This window comes from Podarcis pityusensis (genome assembly GCF_964106645.2).
Source record: "Podarcis pityusensis genome assembly, chromosome: 7".
Classification (NCBI taxonomy): domain Eukaryota; kingdom Metazoa; phylum Chordata; class Lepidosauria; order Squamata; family Lacertidae; genus Podarcis; species Podarcis pityusensis.
In genome coordinates, this window is record NC_138031.1 from 11,253,877 (window position 1) to 11,276,376 (window position 22,500).

The following is a 22,500-nucleotide window of genomic DNA, read 5'->3' on the forward strand; positions in this document are numbered from 1 at the left end:
CTCCTTCCAACGTTCCCCCTTCCCTTCCCGCCTCTCCAATGCTCTCGCCTCCTGGCGCGCTCCTATGGTCAGCGCTGATTTGGTCAGCTGGTCCATAGACTCCGCCCTGGGCGCCCGGGAAAGTTCGTCTTTCACAGCCGAAGAAAGCCCTTCTTCAAAAAGCATTTGAATGGGTTCCGCCGATAGATCCCACCCCAATTTATGGATCAACATGGTGAATTCAGTCCAGTACTCACGGACAGATCGGCTCCCCTGTTTGCAAGCCATTAACTGTCTGCGGACCACTCCCTGTTCAATATCGCTGGAAAACATCAGATCCATGGCGCGAAAGAACTTCATCGTGTCCTTTAGGACGTCACTATTCGCTGCCATCAGGGGTCTAACCCAGTCTCTCGCCCCCTTTTCAAGATGCCCAATCACGAAAGCCACTCTTGATTCCTCGTCAGGGAATTCATCAAACTGCAGATTGAGGGCATATTGCATCTCTGTCCGAAAGCCATGATAGTCTTTGGGCTCCCCCCCAAACTTCTGCACCAATCCTGGTACCTTTCTGACGAGCTGGGTGTCTTTCCCCTTTTTGTCTGCATCCTGAGCCCTCCTCTCCTCAAGCCTCGCCGTCTGCAGCGCTAGCTGGACCTCCAACACCCGGTACCTTTCTTCCAGGCTTGGACCCGCTCCAGCTCCTGCTTCTCCGGTTCCGGCTGGGTTGCTCATGATGCCTTCTCCTGCACAAGCTGCTCACGAAGACTGTCGGAATGCTGTGATGGGACGATGAGCTGCTTGTGTGTAAAATCCTAGTCCCTCAGAGTTTGGTCAAGTTTGCAAACCTCTGTCTGTAACGGAGCCCCTTAAACATGGCTCCGTCAGTCGCTGGCAGATTCCGACAGTGGTTGCTTTCGGAATCGCTTCCAACATAAAAGCTCCTTAACGGAAACACGTCTTCTGGACTCTCTGCGTGACAGTTTCCGGCGAGGAGTGGGTGTCCCTACAGGAGGTCCTGAAACCTCCCCACTGTTTTCGCTGGAAGTGTCTCTGAGCCATCCCTCCAGCTCCCTTTCCCTCAGCCCAGCTCCTCTCCCCCTACTGGTTCCCTCTTCAGCTGCTGAGTCTCTCCCAACCTGTGTGAGCCCTTTCACTTCCCTTCCTTCCGATGGCAGTTCCCTGACAAGTGGAAGGGCTGATGAGAAGTGGAAGGGCTGATGAGAAGTGGTAGGGCTGATGAGAAGTGGAAGGGCTGATGAGAAGTGGTAGGGCTGATGAGAATAAGTCAGTGATAGAGGTTCTTGATAGACCATGGTAGACCAAAGTCCATGACACAGTGAATGCTCCATCAAATACTTGGGTCCATGATAGCAGTCAATGACACACTAAGGCCCACTCTGAAATTTCCTTCAGTGGTGAGGGGACTTGCCACACAAATCCTCTTTGTATTTTAACTTTAATTTTTTATTGGAATTTCTATTTACAACGTAACACAAACCGTCCACCCCCCAATACACATTAAACTTGAACATGTGAACATAACATACAACAATACAAACAACCAAATAAAAGATGTCCTTTATCCTTGTGGATATTTAAGTTATAATTAGAAAAATCTTAATAATTATTCATAAAGGAAACAGTTTATAAGAAGTAAATAAGGAGGCCAGATACAGGATAAGGGATAGAGGACAAACCTCTTTGTAGTGAATCTTTTGTAAGTACAGTAGTTATTTGCTTGAATTTATATGGACAGGAGAATGAACGGCTTTTCTGACCAAAGTACTATTTCTGCACTGGATGCTTTTCTTTCAAAACAGTTAATCCAGACATGGAGAGCGGCGGAGGCCTCGAAACCCTCAGAGATGGAGGTATGTGGTTTCCAGTCCTTGCACTCTGCTGAAAATGCCCTCATAAAAATCACTGGCGTTCAGTGCAAAAAGTTCTAAACCTTTTAATCAATCCTCATTCTTCTTGGCCTTTGCTTTAAGGTGGGGAGTTGAGATAGGGAAACCTCAACAAATACTGTGCAAAGAGTACAACACATTGTCTGGTTTGCTAACATATACTTTCTGCTTTATTCATGACTAAAGCGCAGGAAGGCCTTGCTGGACCTTTTGGAAACTCCATGCCAAGAGGTAAGTCAGCGTCACCCTGTGGTTTATATCCGTGTGATCAGGAACCTTCTTCTTTCCTTATTCTAGATGTTGACAAGATGGATCAAGAGGACAGGAAAAAACACTACACAGGGGCCAAGAGGCACCCCTGTCTTCAATATCTTAAGTAAACCAGGAATGAGGCCTCTAAACCCTGACACTTTTCAGGCCACAGACTTTTTAGTGGTGCCTCCCCACCCGTGGAATGACCAAGATTGTTTTGTGGAATTTAGCTAAGATTTTTAAAGCTAAATCTAAAGCTGCCTGATTTACTCAATGGGGGCTTCCTAGTTTTATATATATATATATTATATGTGTTTGGATTATTTATGTAACCCAGAGATGCATTTTAAATAAAAGGACACATTCTACTCATGTAAAAACACGCTGAATCCCAGACTATCCATGGGCTGGATTTAGAAGCCGATTGGGCCGGATCCGGCCCCCGGGCCTTAGTTTGCCTACCGATGGTTTAAACCTATCCCAATAAAGACCAATGACATAAATCAAATTTATTGTTTAGTAGGCGAGTGATTTAATCACGAGTGTGCTTTCAGGGCTGTCAGTGAAAGCCTTCAACACAGAAGAAACCAGTGCTGCTCCACCTGCTATTATTAGCTCAACAGAGCCTGAGTCGGTTTCAACTTCTGATTCTCTTGGGAGATCAACGGACGATGGTAAGTAAGGTGGAATCTACATACATATAAAAAAACGCTGTGAAAATGCTTTTTCAAAAAACGCATTTTGAAAAATACATTGAATTTGCCATAGCTCACTTTCTCCATCTAGCGTCACATTTGTATATTGCACTTTACAACACACTTAAAACATTTTATTTGCAGCTGAATCGCTGAGTCTTAAGACTCAGGGAACCATCTGAGGAGGGGGAAATGTAAAGTATCTGTAGAGGTCCATAGACATGTGATTGTTTCTGTTTAGGTGATTATACTATTTGCTATGCCAATTCATCACCAATGGTCTCTAGTAGGGAGTGCATCATTCCTATTCCTGATTGTGCAATGCTGATCTTACCTGGTACTGCTTGACTGTCTGGTCTCATCAGGGCCAGATTTAGTACCCTAAGCTACTGAAGATAATGGGGCCCTTTATATGTCCAGCTGTCCTTTGTCAACAACAAATTGTCGCTGTTTTTTTGTGTTGAATATATGCTATATGGTAATTTATGGACCTAATAGGTATCTAAAGCAATTTGCACATTACAAAATATGTATTTTATCAAAGTAATTGTTGAACTGAAATACAATTAAGAAGTATATTAATAGTGAAATACAGTTAAGAAGAAGTATATTAATAGTGAAATACCGTATTTTTCGCTCTATAAGACGCACCGGACCACAAGACGCACCTAGTTTTTGGAGGAGGAAAACAAGAAAAAGAATATCCTGAATCTCAGAAGCCAGAACAGCAAGAGGGATCGCTGCGCAGTGAAAGCAGCAATCCCTCTTGCTGTTCTGGCTTCTGGGACAGCTGCGCAGCCTGCATTCGCTCCATAAGACGCACATACATTTCCCCTTACTTTTTAGGAGGGAAAAAGTGAGTCTTATAGAGCAAAAAATACAGTAGTTGTTAAGCTCTAACTTAAATTGATTTTTTATGCATAACAAACTTAGTAATGCAAACACATTGGCATTTGGCAATAACAAAAGTTCATTTAGAAACACAGTTTACAAAGACTTGTAATCTAGTTTCTAGAAATTTACTATAACATGAAATAATAATAGCAAACCAGTGATATTTTAGGGAGCAGGCTAGCGAGCGGGGCCCGTTACTTACATCACAGAAGCCTACACAACACAAAACACTGTTGCTGTATGTAGGTTTTATTTTATTTGTTTTTTATCTTATATTTTGGTCATATACATCCAGTTTTTTCCCTTTAATTTTTTGGGGGCCTCGCAAGAGAGTGGTGCCCTAAGCTATAGCTGGTTTAGCTTATACATAAATCTGGCAGTGGGTCTCATTTTGAACTCCCTCTCCGAACAGTACTCAGGGTGTATCTCTCTCTCTCTCTCATCTATCTATCTATCATCTATCTATCTATCTATCTATCTATCTATCTATCTATCATCATCTATCTATCTATCCTTACCATTTTAAGTGACCACTTGATGCAATTGATTTGATGGACATCTAACCCATGCAAGTTTATATCACAATAAATTGTTCGTTTTAAGAGAGCCTGGAGATTCTTTGTGTCATTTTGTGGGGTTTTTTTTTAAACCCAGTTAGGTTTATTTACAGCTTGTGGTCCTAAAAGCAAAACAAAAAACCTCATTTTATCTGATCTACAGGGAATCATTTCAAGATAGCTGAAGAAGAAGGTAGAACCTTTTCTACAATATCTCCAGAAGAGACGCCAGATCCTGATGAAACCTTTGGAGAAGGTGAGAAGGGGATGATCTTGCTCCTTCACAGGATCTCACCCACCCACTAAAAATTAAAGATCAGGGTGTGTCTGCTCAGCTCAGGAATTTGCGACTAGTATCAGAACTGACCTCACAAAGCCTTTTGCACTAGAAATCCACTCCTGGTTTTCCTCCTAACATCCCTTTTCAGCATCCTAATTTAAAGCAGGTGGGGAGGGGTGGGGATCTTTTTAGTTGTTGCAGTTATGAAGCTGCAACATAGCTCAACCGGTAGAGCATGGGACTCCTAATCTCTGGATCATGGGTTCGAGCCCCACATGGGGCAAAAATTCCTGCATTGCAGGGGGTTGGACTAGATGACCCTTGTGGTCCCTTCCTACAGTTCTATGATTCTATGATCAGACAGTTGGGGGGGGTCAGGGACCGTGCTGAGGAGGGCTGGACTGAGAAGGAATGGTGGGAACCTCCCCCTACTCCTGATCCGGATCCTGACTCTTCCCAGGAGCAGGAGGACAGTATAGATTTGGAACAGTGGTTTGCAGAGGGTCATAGTTCAGAAGGCAGAAGCTGGGAAATACTGGATGGGGAACAGCTAGGAGAAGGAACACTGGGAGAAAGAGAGTTAACAGATTCACAGTCGTTGGACAGCATTCCTCCGATCTCTCCAAAGTCGAGAAGAGCTCAGAAAGTCTCAAAACAGAAAGCACAGAGGTTTCAAACTCAGATTACAAAATGTAGTAGTGACGTAGATTAACAGGGATGGAAGGGAGTGTAATCCTTAATTGGGAGTACCGCCATTTCTAGGAGATCTATTCTTTGTTCTCTTGCTGTGATTATTAAAGTTTCCAACTGGTAAGACGTTCCTTTCTTTGATCGTCTTATCTATTGCCATGGGGGGAGGAAGCCAATTCCTCCAAACCTGATAGGGGGTCGTTGTTGTTTAGTCGTTTAGGCATGTCCGACTCTTCATGACTCCATGGACCAGGGCACGCCAGGCACTCCTGTCTTCCACTGCCTCCCGCAGTTTGGTCAAACTCATGCTAGTAGCTTCGAGAACACTGTCCTACCATCTCGTCCTCTGTCGTCCCTTCTCTTTGTGCCCTCAATCTTTCCCAACAGGGTCTTTTCCAGGGAGTCTTCTCTTCTCATGAGGTGGCCAAAGTCTTGGAGCCTCAGCTTCACGATCTGTCCTTCCAGTGAGCACTCAGGGCTGATTTCCTTAAGAATGGATCGGTTTGATCTTCTTGCAGTCCATGGGACTCTCAAGAGTCTCCTCCAGCACCATAATTCAAAAGCATCAATTCTTTGGCGATCAGCCTTCTTTATGGTCCAGCTCTCACTTCCATACATCACTACTGGGAAAACCATAGCTTTAACTATACGGACCTTTGTTGGCAAGGTGATGTCTCTGCTTTTTAAGATGCTGTCTAGGTTTGTCATTGCTTTGCTAGGTTTGTCATTGCTTTGCTAGGTTTGTCATTTTGTCATAGGGGGTCAGTTTCCTACAAATCACAAGGAGAGCCGAACCTATTTTCTGCGTACCCATAAAGAGTGCTTGGAAGGACCACAACAACAAGAAGGTGTCCAAAGATAGAATCCAATTATATGACTCAGATTTCTACTTCTTTCTATAGTTTGTGACCGGTTTACATTTCTGCAACTGAGAGACAACGGAAGAGTCAAGCGAGTGCTCCCACAGTTGGGGGAGATGCTGTACTGCTTAACCGACCGATGCCCGGAGGACTTCGAGTTATATGGATGTTACTGTGGGCAGGAAGGACGAGGCCACCCAACGGATGAACTGGACAGGTTGTTCCTGGCAAACACTTTTGACACAAAAGAAAATGCTTTAAATGTGAAAATGCTTTTAAAAAAGTTTTTAAAATGTATTGAATTTGCCATAAGCACACCCTCGCCATCTAGTGTTGCATTTGTATAATGCACTTAAAAACACTTAAAACATTATATTTGCAGCTGTATAGCTGAGTCCAGAGTCTCAAACATTCAAAGCACACAACTTTGGAGAAAGAATCCTGGGAATTATAGCTTGTTAAGGGTGCTGGGAAATGTAGTGCTTTGAGTAATAAACCACTGTTTCTGTTTCTGATGGTTCCACAACCATCCGTTGTCATGACCAACAGCCAATTTTTGGATAATTCCAAGGCGTTTGACAAAAGTGACCTAGAAAAACACTGACAAATTTCTAAGGGATCCAGACATTCAAAGCAATACAAAGAATGCAGTTCTGCAGAAGAGACTTAACACTTTGGCACTTTTTGCGTAACTACAGGTGCTGCTTCTCTCATCACTGCTGCCTGGAGCAAGTCAAGAAACTTGGATGCCGTCCAGAAAGAAATTCACGGTCTGAGGTTGTGTGCTTTGATCGCACGCCAAAGTGTAAGTTTGGGATGAAAGATGATTCCCTTCTTCACTGTTACAATAAAAGAAAACATAAACATCAGTACCAGTTGCTGGAGAACTCAGAAGGAGAGAGTGATGTTGTGCTCAGGTCCTGTTTACAGGCTTCCCATGGCTGTTGGGTTGGCCACTTGTGAGAACAGAATGCTGGACCAGATGGGCCACTGGCTATTCTTATGTTCTAATGATAGTGTTTTTTACCCACTATGTGTAAGGTAAAGGTAAAGGGACCCCTGACCATTAGGTCCAGTCATGACTGACTCTGGGGTTGCGGTGCTCATCTCGCTTTATTGGCTGAGGGAGCTGGCATACAGCTTCCGGGTCATGTGGCCAGCATGACTAAGCCGCTTCTGGAGAACCAGAGCAGCGCACAGAAATGCTGTTTACCTTCCCGCCAGAGCAATACCTATTTATGTACTTGCACTTTGATGTGTTTTTGAACTGCTAGGTTGGCAGGAGCAGGGACCGAGTAATGGGAGCTCACCCCATCGCGGGGATTTGAACCGCTGACCTTCTTATCAGCAAGTCCTGGGCTCTGTGGTTTAACCCACAGCGCCACCCACGTCCCTTCCCACTATGTGTAAGAATGCTCAAATGGGAACATCATCTGCATAGGGCCAGAGTTTCTACCTGCCTGCAGACTGTCTCACCAGAGTGGTGCATGCTCTAGTTATCTCCCGCTTAGACTACTGCAATGCGCTCTACGTGGGGCTACCTTTGAAGGTAACCAGGAAACTACAATTAATCCAGAATTCAGCCGCTAGACTGGTGACTGGGAGTAGCCACCGAGACCATATAACACCGGTTCTGAAAAGACCTACATTGGCTCCCAATGTTTCCAAGCACAATTCAAAGTGTTGGTGCTGACCTTTAAAGCCCTAAACGGTATTGGTACAGTATACCTGAAGGAGCGTTTCCACCTCCATCGTTCTGCCGGGACACTGAGGTCCAGCGCCAAGGGCCTTCTGGCGGTTCCCTCCCTGCGAGAAGTGAGGTTACAGGGAACCAGGCAGAGGGCCTTCTCGGTAGTGGCACCCGCCCCGTGGAACGCCCGCCCCGTGGAACGCCCTCCCAACTATCTGACTTTTAGAAGATATCTGAAGGCAGCCCTGTTTAAGGGAGTTTTTAAATGTTTGATGTTTTGTCGCATTTTTAATATTCTGTTGGGAGCTGCCCAGAGTGGCTGGGGAAACCCAGCCAGATCTTTCAAAAGTCTTCAAGCAATCCTAATTTTACTGGCTCATGACATTTAGCTGCCCGAGGCAGAGGACAATATGACATTGTCTCCGCTCCAAATACCAAACTCAGCCAGCCTAGCTGAATGTTGTTTCAAGGCCAGTGATGAGAGAAGCTCTCCCTGGGATCCAGGGCATACTATCTTGCACATACAGTTCTGTCCTCTTAACAGCAACAAGGTCGAACTCCAAATGTTATGGGCACTCCAGCTCCCATCAGTCCCAGACAACATGACCAATGGTCAGGGATGATATGAATTACAGTCCAACAACATCTGGAGGCTTGCATATTCCCCATCACACCTTTAGCCAAAGGGGGGGGAGATGTATTTCCAACATTTACATACTTTTTTTTTTCTCCAACAAAGAAGTTTCTAATGCAGTCATTAAAACCACTTAAATTGGCATAAATGAATGAGCAAATAAAATGGCATAAAATCAATGTAGCAATACCGCATTTTCAATGTAACATTGTTTGATCTAGAGCAGAGATCTCCATACATTCCTCCAAGGAAAGGGAATTCCATAGTTTGGGGGGGGGTGACTGCTTTGAAACCCCCACAGATTCCCACCCAATGTACAACCATTGCTGGTGGGAAGGGGAAAACCCCCTTCAGCTGACCTACAGGCCCAGGACAGGCTAGTAAGGGTAGAAGCATGTCAACAACAGGACCGCCTCTCCTGGTATGACCCGCGGAGGACCTTAAGGTCCACAAATGACAACATCTTAGAGGTCCCAGGTCGCAAGATGGTTAGATTGGTTGCAACTAGGACCAGGGCCTTTTCAGTACTGGCCCCGACTTGGTGGAACGCTCTGTCACAAGAGACAAGGGCCCTGCGGGACTTGACATCTTTCCACAGGTCCTGCAAGACAGAGCTGTTCCACCTGGCCTTTGGTTTGGACTCAGTCTGACCCTTATGTTTCCCTCCCCTTATGGTTTTGATCTATGGGCTACTTTTAAAATGAGGCTGCATTTTAAATTGCAATTTAACCTGTATTTTAAATTGCCCTCCCATTATGTTTTTACTGTAATTTTATTGGTGTTGGCCACCCTGAGCACAGCTGCCAATTTTCCTCTTTTTTAAGGGAAATTCCCTTATTCCAAATAGGATTCCTCACAACAAAAGGGAAAGGCTCTGGCTGGGGAGGGCAGGGTATAAATGATAATAATAATAATAATAATAATAATAATAATAATAATAATAATTATCACATCATCATTATTATCATTATTATTACAAGAAACCTAGGATGGGGAACTCAAAAGGGACAGCCATAGGAGCTGCCTCTGCTGCCTCCTGATTTGTTTGAGGCAGCTGCCCCACTTTGCCTCATGGTAGGGCTGGCCCTGATTGTTATCTAGTCCAGTTTTGACAAACAAACACGAACCATCTATTTCTTAGGTATCGGATGGACGATGTGCGAAAAGCTTCAGTGTTCCTGCGACAAGGCAGCGGCTGAGTGTATGGCGGCTGCCTATTTCAACGAAAGCATGGGGTCTCCAAACAGACAAGCCTGTCCGGAGCCAGAGGTTAAATTGTTCTGCCGCAGGGGCGGGCATGAAAGACCCCTGAGTGGCACTGGGATCAGCTCCAGGGCCTCCAGCGAGGAAGAGAGGAGCAGTGAGGAGACCGATCCGGCGGGGAGCCTTTTGGGAAGAGGGAAGAGGTCAGCACGCCTGGCCCGGGGAATCTCCAGAGCTGTACGGCTGCAAAGAAGATAACCGGCGTTTCTCTTGCACCAGTTAGGAAGCTATCAGGAGTAGGGAATGTATGAAGTTAGTACTGTCTGTTCTGCTCTTTATGTGACATTAAAGTGAGCTGGTTTCGTTCCTCTGCTGCTCGGCTCCTGCCGGATACATTGCTATCCCTCCTGCTGTTTGCTATGGCTCCATTATATTGTTTGTTGTCATCATTTTGTCATAATCTGTGCTGCTGAGTCACACTATATTTACAAATCAGTAGCCTTCCCTGCATGATCCTTTTCAAAGCTAAAGAATTTTTAGAGGGGTGGCCCTGAAAGTCTTTTGCAGCAACAATGACCCCCCAAAAAGCTTGTGACACCTTAAAGACAAATTTAATAAAGTGTCCAGCTATGGCTGAAAATCTAACCATGTATATTCAGAAGTAAGTCCCATTGGTTTCAGTGGGGCTTACTCTCAGGTAAGCAATGTTACGATACGATAATGATACGATAATCTTTATTGTCATTGTCCCATACAGAACAATGAAATTTAAAAAATCTACACCAGACATTCAAAAACCAACAAGCCTGCTATCCCAGCCTGGTTAACCCCCTAAAAACTCTGATACCCCATAATTAAATACAATATACTCCCATAGAGACTACCTTACACTGCGTTTAAAACCAAAATCGCATTTGGATAGAAACTGTTTCTCAGGCGGCTAGTCCTCGTCTTTATAACCCAGTACCTTCTTCCAGAAGGCAGAAGCTGAAAGAGATCATTTCCGGGGTGCGCACTATCCTGTACTATCTCTGCAGCTTTCTTATGACACCTGGAAGCATAGATTTGATCCAAGGTGGGAAGAGTGCACCCAATTATTCTCTCCACAGTCTTTACAACCCTGGACAGCATTGTTTTTTCCCTGACCGTGCAGCTCCCAAACCACACACAGTTCATTTGACATAACTCACTACTTTGATTTCACAATTCAGTATAAAGTTGTCATTCTATCTTGTTTTACCTCACTCAGGCACCAAGAAGGGATGGTTTAGTTAAAAATCAAGAAAACTGGAGTGGGATGGGGGGGGGGAGGAGAACTGGGATTTTAAATTTAATTTTAGTTTTAAAATTCAAAATTAGAGTGGCCAAAATTGGGCAGCCAAATCCAGATGGTTCTTTCGACTTTGACAAAGAGGCTGCGACTTTAGCAGAGGAGCCTAGATAAAACCCACAGGAGAGATCACTTCTGCCCATGAGATAAAAATAATGGGTGATGCATTTCTTTGACATTTAAAATTCACAAGACAAAGAAGATTGACCCCAATTACTTAGGAGTAAGCCTCACTGATTCAATGAGATTTACTTCTGATGAGACAGGAAACCAAAATGATATCCTGCATCAAGGTACACCAGTATACAGTGCAGAAGATATGTAGTTATGTTCTCTGGATTTCCTGCGGATTTTAACATTATAAACAGTTGTGAAGGGGAAAGCAATTTAAATCAGGACCCCATGCCCACCCTCTCCCTCCCTAAGCTCTTTGCCCCACAGCGAAAACCTACAGATATGGTTACCTGTAATGAGACAAATATTAAATTTGGAAGGGAAGTTACTTTAATCATGAGAAAGACAAGTGGGAGTCCTGTTGTTATTTTTAATGAGGAAAAACCCTGTAAAATAATCCAAAATAGTCACATATGACTGGGTGTGGGGCAGCAGGGGGCAGTTTCATTAAAACAGACTGGCAGGCCAAATTTGGCCCACGGACCAGAGATTTCCCCATCCTTGGCTCAGCACATCACGAGGCCATTAAAAGCCTAAGGCAACCATAATATAACATGTAATTTCAGGAAGGCAAGTGCAAACAATGTGGCTTATTTTCCACTTTCCCCTTTATTTGCTTAAATATAGATTACAGAAAGTGTGTTCTACATTTCACAAAAGCTTTTCATTAGGTAAAAGTCAGGGAAATATGAGCAATGAAAGGAATAAACTAGCCATATTTTCACTCTGGACAGTTTTCAAATCTGAAGTGTGTGAATCTGCGTTTTTTAGTTTTAGCAGTGTTTTCCTCCAGAGAGTTAGGAAGCTAGAGAAAGAAATGAAAACAAAGAGCTGGACTATGTGGATCCCAGGAAAGGGGCTTTAGCGTCCACACATGAATTCCAACTGGTCTGTAGAGATCTGTACCAGGTGACATTTCCCACACAGGGGTTTGTGTTTGTTGGATAAAGTGATGGATACCAAGAAGAATAAGAAAGTCAGAATTAACTCAACTATGAATGCTAGGTCCTGGTGCACAAAAACCATTGGCGGCTACAAGTCTTTTTTAAAAAAACATTTAGAAAATATTTATTACATACAATGCAATACTGGAAGTGTGCAAGCAAAGGGAAGTTTTTTAGACACTTTGGAGGTGCTTCGTTCACACGCACCACTGAAGCAAAAAAGAAATCACATCTGTAGGGCTCAAGGTGTGGTTCGGGGGGGGGGGATGCTGCTTCACTCTGATTTTAAGTTTTGTGGGGGGAAAGCTATGGGCACAAGCAACCCGGGCATTCTCCTGCTCCAGCCCCAATGAAGAACATGGAAGATGTGCGAGGAGTCTCTTGTACCAATCCCACAAGCTTCAAAGGGGCACAGCATTGGGAAATGGCTCTGATGGGTTGCACATACAGTGGTACCTCGAGTGAAGTACTTAATTCATTCCGGAGGTCCGTTCTTAACCTGAAACTGTTCTTAACCTGAAGCACCACTTTAGCTAATGGGGCCTCCTGCTGCCGCTGCACCGCCACTTCATGATTTCTGTTCTCATCCTGAAGCAAAGTTCTTAACCCGAGGTACTATTTCTGTGTTAGCGGAGTCTGTAACCTGAAGCGTCTGTAACCCGAGGTACCACTGTATAGAGAACAGCCATGGAATAATTGTTCTGCAGAAGCCACATCTGCGATGTCTTTTCTTTCACTCAACAACATCAGGCCCTCCAAGTGCCCCAATTTTCAGAGGGACGTCCCTGATTCATAGAAGCTGTCCTGGTTTCTGGTTTGATCCCGGAACATCCCACTTTTCCTCAAAGGTAAAGGGTAAAGGGACCCCTGACCATTAGGTCCAGTCGTGGCCGACTCTGGGGTTGCGGCGCTCATCTCGCTTTACTGGCCGAGGGAGCCTGTGTACAGCTTCCAGGTCATGTGGCCAGCATGACTAAGCCGCTTCTGGCAAACCAGAGCAGCACACAGAAACGCTGTTTACCTTCCCGCCGGAGTGGTACCTATTTATCTACTTGCACTTTTGACGTGCTTTCAAAGTGCTAGGTTGGCAGGAGCAGGGACCGAGTAACGGGCACTCACCCCGTCACAGGGATTTGAACCGCCAACCTTCTGATCGGCAAGTCCTAGGCTCTGTGGTTTAGACCACAGCGCCACCAGAGTCCCTTACTTTTCACTTTTCCTTCGGACATCCCTAATTGGAGAAATGTTGGAGGGTACGGAGTTATCTGACCCCCGAGCCGCCTGAAGGCAATCCTGTACAGGGAAGTATTTTTAATGTTTAATGTTTTATTATGTACAGTGGTACCTCGGGTTAAGTACTTAATTTGTTCTGGAGGTCCATTCTTAACCTGAAACTGTTCTTAACCTGAAGCACCACTTTAGCTAATGGGGCCTCATGCTGCCGCCGCACTGCCAGAGTATGATTTCTCTTCTCATCCTGAAGCAAAGTTCTTAACCTGAGGTACTATTTCTGGGTTAGCGGAGTCTGTAACCTGAAGCGTATGTAACCCGAGGTACCACTGTTTTTATATATGTCGAAAGCCGCCCAGAGTGGCTGGGGCAACCCAGTATGATGTGGGGGGTATAAATATTACAATTATCATGAAGGAATGGGCGCCCCTATTTTCATTGGAGAAATGTTGGGAGGGCATGCAACTTGCATATGCACAACAACTTTATCTTGCACACGCAAAGTATTTTCCTCATACAAGGGATCACAGATCAAAGGAGCTGTATGACAACCTTAATACAGTTTGTGAATCAACAAACTAGGGAGTTTCCTGATTGGGGGTCCTCATGTTGCATTAGATTTGGCACCAGGCAATCTCCTAACCACCCGGAATAGCTCTCTCTTGGTGTAAAAATGGGGGCTGCTGTAGGAATAGAATAATAATTTAATAATAATAATTTTATTATTTATATGCCACCCATCTGACTGGGTTGCCCATTCTAGGCAGCTCCCTCCAAAAAGATTAAAAACACAATAAAACATGAAATATTAAAACTTTCCCTATATAGAGCTGCTTTCGAATACCTTCTAAAAGTCAACTAGTTTATTTCCTTGACATCTGATGGGAGGGCGTTCCACAGGATGGGCGCCACTACCCGGAAGGGTCAAAATCCTGCCGGGGCAATGCATATAAAAGCAAAGTCTGTAGCCCATTAGAACTGGCTTAACATGCTCACAGCAGGGGTGGAACCTGTGGGTTCTCCAGATGTTGCTAGACTCCAGTCAACCTCTACCTGCAAGGCCAACTGTCAGAGACAATGGGAACTGTAGGCTAACAACATCTGGAGGGCCAAAGGTTAGTCACCCCTGGATTACAGGGTCCATAATTTCTTAAAACAATTATTATTTAAAGCACTGATGCCCCGTTCTTTAGCCAAACAGAAGACTTCATTATGAAAACTTCCCATTTTTTGAGAGTTTGGGGAAGAGTAGTCCTAGTGGTTAAATCAGCAGCTAACCTGAAAAACGAACAGGGCCTAATGCTGTATCTTCATTTTATTCCAACACATGGATCTCCTACCATTTCTAAAGAAAATTTTAAAAAACAACTGAGACGAATGCAAAGTTGATTAAATTTGCTGACCTATTAGTCTTGACGTATACAGGCCAGGAACCGAAAACTTGCATGAAAAGTGGTGTGTGGCATTCACACTACAATTCCTCAGAAGATTTCTTACCCTGAAAAAAGAGACTTTTCAGAATCTGGTGGGTGCAGGACTGAGCTTACTTTCTTGTGGTGAGGAGGCCACGGCTGTGTGTTTTTATCTCCATTAAACATTTCTGCAGCACTCCATAGCCCCCCCTAGTTTCTTGATCTGAAAAAGGCCTGTGGCATCTTCCCCTGGACTTTATCTGAAGATTGGAAAAAGCCAGAGTATGTGTTTGTGACCACCAAACCCTTGAGACTGCTGCGCGTGCCAATTTCGTTCTTAAGGGAAGTTCTTCCTCTTTCCTGTCTTTTTTTAAAAAAAGAGTCTTTCCATGCTGGTTTATTTTAAAATTCCAGTGCAGTGTGGGAAGTCCTGTAAGCCTAGAAGTATAAAAGGGAAGGCTTTACTTAAAAGACAATGGCAATGACCAGCTGCTAGGTGCAGACAGTAGATAGCTCCTTTGTGCTTACAGAAGGGTCTGGCTGAGGTGTCATGGAGCTTTTTTCTGAAACACAGGCACCCAGGAAGACTGCATAGTGCAGACCATTGGAGAGATGCTGTGTAGAATGAAAGGCAGGACATTCATACACACTCCTTGGCCACCTCGCAAGTCAGGTAAGTGCAACAAGTGTTCCTGGCCCACGAGAATTTCGCAGAAATTTTTATCCCTTCTGTTTTCTGAACACTGTTTCTTTTCTCATAAATTGATGGAGAATGGTTGGGGAGAGGGGGGAAGCAGGAGAAATCTTTGGCACAACACTCCATGTTATCTACAGAACAACAGGGAAGGGCAACAGCCCTGCTGATTATTATCACATTCTTTACACAACATTTTGCAGTTCAGCTTTAACAGAATATTACACTCTAACCTTGCACAGGCAATGTGTTGACACCAAACACATGGGCCGATGAAATTTAACTTAACCATTAAATCCAGTAAAGCACATACAAATTAAGAGGGCTATAGAATACAGTCATACCTTATGTTGCATTAGGTTCATGTTGTGTCTTTTCTGCTTGCGAACACAGAAAACCTGGAAGTGTTTACTTCCAGATTTCGCCGCACGTGTGCGTGCAGAAGCATTCTGTGCGCTTTGTGCATGCACAGAAGCGCCGCTCTAGTTGCGGACTTCTCAGGGTGCAAACGGCACCCCAGAACGGATCGTGACCACAACTAGAGGTACCACTGTATGCTATTGCTGGACAACAACATTCTAAAGATATACAAGTTTCGTCAACTACAAAGGTTTGCTAAACACACACACACACAGAAATACTTCACACCCATTTCACAGTTCGGCACATTATGAAATACTTATCCTCTTTAAAATGCCTTTACCATATCCCTTGCCATATCAAATATATAACTTTCTTTCCCTTTAATTGCTCCTAAGTTCTCATTAACAAAATACTCTGCATTTCAAAACCACAATCTGTAAGAAATTATATTCCTTTAGAAGGGGAGGGGGGATAGTGCAATTCCAGAGACCCCAACAGAAAGCTTCTTGCCTTTCAAGCAAGACGCCCTGACCGTGGGCTGGTGATGCAGCCCCACAAACATGGGGCAAATCCTCCAACTGCCAGCAGTGGGTGGAAGGGAGTGCCCCATATGGGACAGTCAGCATTGGGAGCCTCATGCATGCAAGGGTCTCCACATTATAGCCTTTGGCAGGATGCACAGCACATTCCAATACTCTATAATAACAGGTGTTTAAGGCTCCAAAACATTATATGGAGCTTTCCGATTCATGTGGCCAGCATGACTATACCGCTTCTGGCACAATGGAGCCCCTTGACGGAAACCAGAGCGCACAGAAACACCATTTATCTTCCCGCCACAGCAGTACCTATTTATCTACTTGCACTGGTGTGCTTTCAAACTGCTAGGTTGGCAGGAGCTGCTACAGAGCAATGGGAGCTCACTCCATCGTGGAGATTTGAACCGCCGACCTTCTGATCAGCAAGCCCAAGAGGCTCAGTGGTTTAGACCACAGCGCCACCCGCGTCCCAAATGGAGCACTGCCACTGAAAGGAATACAAACTTTTACGGTCTGCACCAGGGTGCTGATCCAACAGGACAAATCACACATGTGACAGAGGGAACCATGCGTGAGTTTTCCCAGGCTGAAAGTCCAATCTAAGAAGAAATGTGCAAGTCAAGTTGCTGCCAATCGCTTGGGGTGGGGTGAATCCCAGACTCCACCAACAGATAACTGGTAGCAATAAATGCTACTCGTATGCAACTCCAGTTCCTGGGCTGGGATTCTAGTGGCCAGGCTTCCAGAAAGGATATTGCAATCGCTTCACACCAACTGGTTGTTTTGCTGCTGCTAGCTAATGCAGGCATAGGCAAACTCAGCCCTCCAGATGTTTTGCGACTACAACTCCCATCATCCCTGACCACTGGCCCTGTTAGCTAGGGATGATGGGAGTTGTAGTTCCAAAACATCTGGAGGGCCGAGTTTGCCTATGCCTGAGCTAAGGCACGGTTTGGCTACGCATTTTGTCTGAACCCAGGCTTAGCTTTCTCCAGACAAACTGAAGGTTGTAAGCCAAACCTTCATTCTAGCTTGTGGCTTGTCTCCAGCCTGGGTTTTGACCATGTGTTAAGCCAAACCATAGCTTAGCTCCATGCAGTGCAGAAGTAAAATGACTAGGGAGGTGTGATACAGCTGCAATATTGTCTCTGGGATGTAACACGTTTGTGCAAAGCAATGGTTTGGGCTTAGCATGCAAACCAGACCACTGTGTGTGCATAACTTCCTCTCCATGCATGGATTATCTTCTTTATCACAACAACTTTAAATGTATTTCAAGCCTGTTTATAACTCTCATAGTTCCTCCCTGGGAGCTGTAAATTCTATGCAAATAAATAGCTACCCAGTGCTGTAAATATATCAGTGTTGCCAAAAACACATATGTTAAAACAGGTTACAAAAACTCATGGTTAAAAAAAAGAAAAGAGCCCATCCAAAACTACACTTGCAAACTGTAGTCTAAAATTAAAAAATGCTAAGATATAATAAACAAATCGGAGGGGGCGGGACGAAAAAAAGGTTTCCCTTCCAAATAGTATTTTTTTTTTTTTTTTAAAAAAGATGTCTTGAATTCAGTGGAGATGAATAAGGACCCCTCCAGAAGTCTTTTTCATTATGAAGATTTGTGCTCATAAGCAATCTTGCTTTCAATACTGTTTGTGCCTGTTTTGGGTGGAAATACTGCTTTGTTTCCAATCGGTGCATGTCCCACGGCTTCCCTGCTGAAATCCTGCAACATTTTGTGCCACAAATGTTCTCTTCCTTTCTGTTGTCCTGTTCATATTGCACAATAGCGCATGAGTGCCCCTCCAGCTAGCAATAGTGCAGTTAACACTGGAGGAAACATCACAGAACTACTAATAAAGTAACTAATCGTGTGGAAAGTCCGGTATAGATCTATCACTAATTCACTATTACTGGGACACAGCAGAAGTGTTGGAGAATTCACCTATAAAAACAAAACAAAAACATATTCAAAATATAATGTAATCTGCTCTGGGCAGACACCACATTAAACTCGATAAAATAATTTTCTGAGAAGCCAAAAACCTGTCTTTTTGATGAATTCAGAGGACACTCAATACACACAAAGATCAGGAAACTTCATCTCGTAGACTGGGATGGACTGGTAATGGTTGTGTCCAGTGTTAATCGCCACCGTTCCAGAAGGGCTCGGAGGAGGCCTGGGGAAGATGGAGAACAAATAGAGGCATTGTTTTTAGGCTTTGCTGCACGCTCACAATTTTATTTGTCTTGCTTTTAAGTGTTTGCGATGAGGCACTCATTTCAGGTTGTCTCCTGCCTGGGGTACTGCTGGGAGAAATATTGGGGTGATACCCAATACCCCCCGTGGGTTTGCCTGGACAACCCTACCAGATCAATTAACAGGCATTAATTCAGCATTGAAATGGACACCACTTTAACCTCACCTGGGAAGGGAAGAAAGTGCCGAGGAGCTTGAAAGATACAGCAATATTTATGCTTTAAGCATTCCTAAACAACAGCTATTCTGTCCAGCTAAGTCATGTGTCATAACCACAGCTTTCTGGTATAGCAATTGACTTAATCCTAATCTCCATTCTGCTGTTCACTCAACTACAATATTCAATGGCTCTCTGCTCAAGTATACACGACTACTCAACTTTACAGTGCATGTCTGACTTACTCATAAACCCCCTTCAACATATTTTGGTTCTTTCCATAACATTATACTTTGGAAGCTTCAGTCGTCTGGGGTTCTTTTGATTGTCCAGTCGCCCCACTTATGCAACCATTTTATTTATTCATATCCCATCTTTTTCCCCAGATTGGAAGGTAAGGCAACTTACAACATTTGAAGAAAAGAAAAGCACGAAATGAAAAGTAATAAGCGCAAACAATAGCTAAAAGACATTGAAATATCTTTAGAACCAGCCATTACAATCTAGTTTGCCCCACAGCAGCCCAGTGGGCAGCAACTGAGTATCCAAAGGCCTGTCTGAATAGAAAACTCTTAGCTTGCTGGTGGAAGGATAGCAGAGAGGGAGCTGATCTGACCTCTTTGGGGAGGGAATTCCACAATATGGGAGCAGTCGCAGAAAAAGCTCCCCCCTTGTGTCACCACTAACTGTGTCTTTGATGTCAATGGGGCCAAGAGAAGGTGGCCTTTGGATCTTAGCAACCAGACAGGTTTGTATACAGAGATGCAAAATTTCAGGTAGCCTAGGATTCACCTAGTTGCCCCACCAAGTCCAGGGTCCACTAGTCGCCGCTGACCCTAGATAACCTGGCCCCAGGTTGCTTTATGCTAGTTAAACTTGTCAGTTTGCATTTCTTAGTACAGAAAGTATTGATCTGATGTGCATAGATCTTTCCTATTCTAATTAACTCAAGAGGGTTCTGGAAGCTTTTCTGTGTGAAAGAAACAAGCAGAAGCTTCAAGATGTTTGGGTTATTCCTTCAGAGAAGCTGAATACAGCTGGTTTAAACTGGTTCTGTTATCTCTTTCTGTCAAGGTCATGCTGACTATAAAAGTAAGGCCAGAAAGAGCCCGGGTTTCACTTTCTCTGTCTATCTCTTTTCCTTCTGGTGTGGTGTTCTGTACATAGATAGTGTTAAGGTTCAGACTTATTATAAATTAAGTTAAGTCTGCTGCAACTGGATTTCTTATGGACGGCGCCAATCCTGAATGTATTGGATTTGTGACTGTTATGCTCATTTGCCTTCAGTAGCAGTAAAGCTCTGCTGGATGAAATACAATTGCCTCTGGTCTATTTTTCGGGAATCCTGCAACGTGTTTAAGTGGTTACTCTGCTAACTATACGCTGGAATCTACTCTGGATCAATCTTGAGTAGAATTCCAATGAGAAAACTATTCTGGGTTCCCCTGAAGAATCATAGGAAATATACTGTGGGAAAGGTGCCATGAAGCCAATTATAGAGATTGTTACCACCACCACCACTCCTCACAGAACCGCAGTTTCCAGATGAGGGTTTCCTGATGAGAGGGAATGTCTGCTAAACCAATCTAACTCTGTAGGGCAGAGATGCTCTTTGAGAAAATCAGTTTAGGTCTACTGGTATCTCTTACTAACAGTCTAATCCATGGGTAGGCAAACTAAGGCCCGGGGGCCGGATCCGGCCCACTCACCTTCTCAATCCGGCCCGCGGACGGTCTGGGAATCAATGCGTTTTTACATGAGTAGAAGGTGCCCTTTTATTTAAAAGGCATCTCTGGGTTATTTTGTGGGGCCTGTCTGGTGTTTTGACATGAGTAGAACATGTGCTTTTATTTAAAACGCATCTCTGGGTTATTTGGGGGGCATAGGAATTCGTTCATTTTTTTTCTTCCAAAATATAGTCGCCGCCCCCCAAGGTATGAGGGACAGTGGACCGGCCCCCTGCTGAAAAGGTTTGCTGACACCTGGTCTAATCCCTTAGAACAGAGGTCAGCAACCTAAGGCCCATGGGCTGGTTCCGGCCCATGAGCTTCCTGGAACAGGCCCACGGCCATTCCGTGGATTGGCGTGGGGATTCCATGCTTTCCCCCTCCCCAGCGCCATTTCTCCCCCCTCACCATGGGAACCGACTTCCGAGTCGGAAGTGCGCCGGAAATAGCATGTGCGCACGGGCGCTCCTCACCCGGAGGAGTGCCTGTATGCGTGCATATACGCTATTTCTGGTGTTCTTTCGACCCAGAAGAGCACTGGAAATAGCATGAGCGCATGCGTGGGTGCACACACTTTGGCCCACCAAGAGGTCTGCCAGGGAGTGGACCGGACCGGCCTCAAAAAATGTTGCCGACCCCTGCCTTAGAAGGAAGTGCTACAGATGTTAATGGGACCCTAGGAAGTATGGATGGGGGTGCAGCCAACATCTCCCCCCACCCCCACCCCAAATAAAGCAGAAACACAAGTTATTTTTCGGAAACCAGGAGCAACCTGGTAGCCTTGCCTATTCTTCACAAACGCAAAACCACTTCCACGAACTCTTACCGAATGGTCCGTTCCAATATCTGTGTCAGCCTGTCGTGGAGCAAGTTTGCCTGCAGGGAGAACAGATTGGATATTTTAGGGAGGGGGGGTTGCTGAGTAACCACCGCAACCTTCTGACAAATTGGTCTGGAAAAAACAGAGCCAGCAATACTAGCACCGATCTTGTATCAGAACCCACTGGCATTGTGGGCATCTAGGGCACCATGAAGTTACTGGGATTGTACATGGTGGTTGTGGGTTTCCACACAGCTGGTATTGTTCAATCGCATGGAAGCTTGTGCACGAGCAGTTCCTTATGCACTTGGCTTCCATGACCAGAAAGCCTGTGGGAACACATGACTGTCTTGAGGTGGTGGCACCAGCATGCTTGACACTGGGGACACACCCAGATGTGCAGTCCCTTTCCCAGGGACTGCCAGTGATTCACACAACTGATGTGCTGGGGGAGGGGTACACATCCAGGATTATATCCTTGCAAAAAGTTAGGTGAATAACCATTTCAAGGAAACTTGCCCACACCAAAATCTGTGTCTGTAAGCCACAAATTGTAAAGGCAAACTCTTAGGACAGGGGCGGCTAACCATTTTGGGGGTCAAGGGCCACGTTGAACTGTTGTCAACCCTTCAAAGGCTGCAAGTCAAAGCTGCTGACACTCAAAAGCAAGAATGGTTAACTTGCCGAAATGGGGGTAGGCTTTTTTTAAAACAAGACAAATTTTAGGGTCTCTCAAAGGGGAGGGGTTCCACACAAACCTTTTAGCATCACAGAGAGACCCACAGGAAGAAGAAGAAGAGTTTGGATTTGATATCCCGCTTTATCACTACCCGAAGGAGTCTCAAGGGGACGTGGGTGGTGCTGTGGTCTAAACCACAGAGCCTAGGGCTTGCCGATCCGCGGGTCGGCGGTTCGAATCCCCACGACGGGGTGAACTCCTGTTGTTCGGTCCCAGCTCCTGCCCACCTAGCAGTTCGAAGGCCCGTCAAAGTGCAAGTAGATAAATAGGTGGGAAGGTAAATTGCGTTGATCCCTAGCTAGCAGGACCAGTGGTCAGGGATGATGGGAACTGTAGTCTCAAAACATCTGGAGGGCCGAGGTTGAGGAAGCCTGCCCTAGAAGATTCCTTTGTAAGATGCCTGCCAAAGCGTACATGTATGCATGGTGAAGGATGAGGCATCAAAGTATAGAGGGGTGTTTGGG

General features: G+C 44.9%; 2 protein-coding genes across 9 annotated transcripts in view; one reads left to right on the plus strand and one right to left on the minus strand.

Annotated features, from left to right (window-relative positions):
• Positions 1-10,016, plus strand: part of OC90 (otoconin 90) — a 33,593-nt gene extending 23,577 nt beyond the window's left edge. For all 3 annotated transcript variants that reach the window (XM_081012660.1, XM_081012662.1, XM_081012661.1), the window contains 7 exons: positions 1,803-1,853; positions 2,076-2,120; positions 2,696-2,815; positions 4,451-4,543; positions 6,160-6,334; positions 6,816-6,922; positions 9,583-10,016. In XM_081012660.1, coding sequence (XP_080868786.1) covers positions 1,803-1,853; positions 2,076-2,120; positions 2,696-2,815; positions 4,451-4,543; positions 6,160-6,334; positions 6,816-6,922; positions 9,583-9,902 — 911 coding nt within the window. In that variant the 3' untranslated portion in view covers positions 9,903-10,016. The remainder of the gene's footprint in view (positions 1-1,802; positions 1,854-2,075; positions 2,121-2,695; positions 2,816-4,450; positions 4,544-6,159; positions 6,335-6,815; positions 6,923-9,582) is intronic.
• Positions 10,017-12,199: 2,183 nt separating this feature from the next.
• The window catches only part of EFR3A (EFR3 homolog A), an 89,655-nt gene continuing 79,354 nt past the window's right edge, over positions 12,200-22,500 (minus strand). The window contains exons 23-25 of one of the 6 annotated variants that reach the window (XM_081012559.1): positions 21,304-21,353; positions 18,419-18,513; positions 12,200-15,164 (exon numbers count right to left, since the gene is read on the minus strand). In XM_081012559.1, coding sequence (XP_080868685.1) covers positions 15,163-15,164; positions 18,419-18,513; positions 21,304-21,353 — 147 coding nt within the window. In that variant the 3' untranslated portion in view covers positions 12,200-15,162. Of the gene's footprint in view, positions 15,563-17,887; positions 18,279-18,379; positions 18,514-21,303; positions 21,354-22,500 lie in introns of those variants that run through there. The other 5 variants (XM_081012554.1, XM_081012557.1, XM_081012558.1 and 2 more) reach the window with 5 other exon arrangements.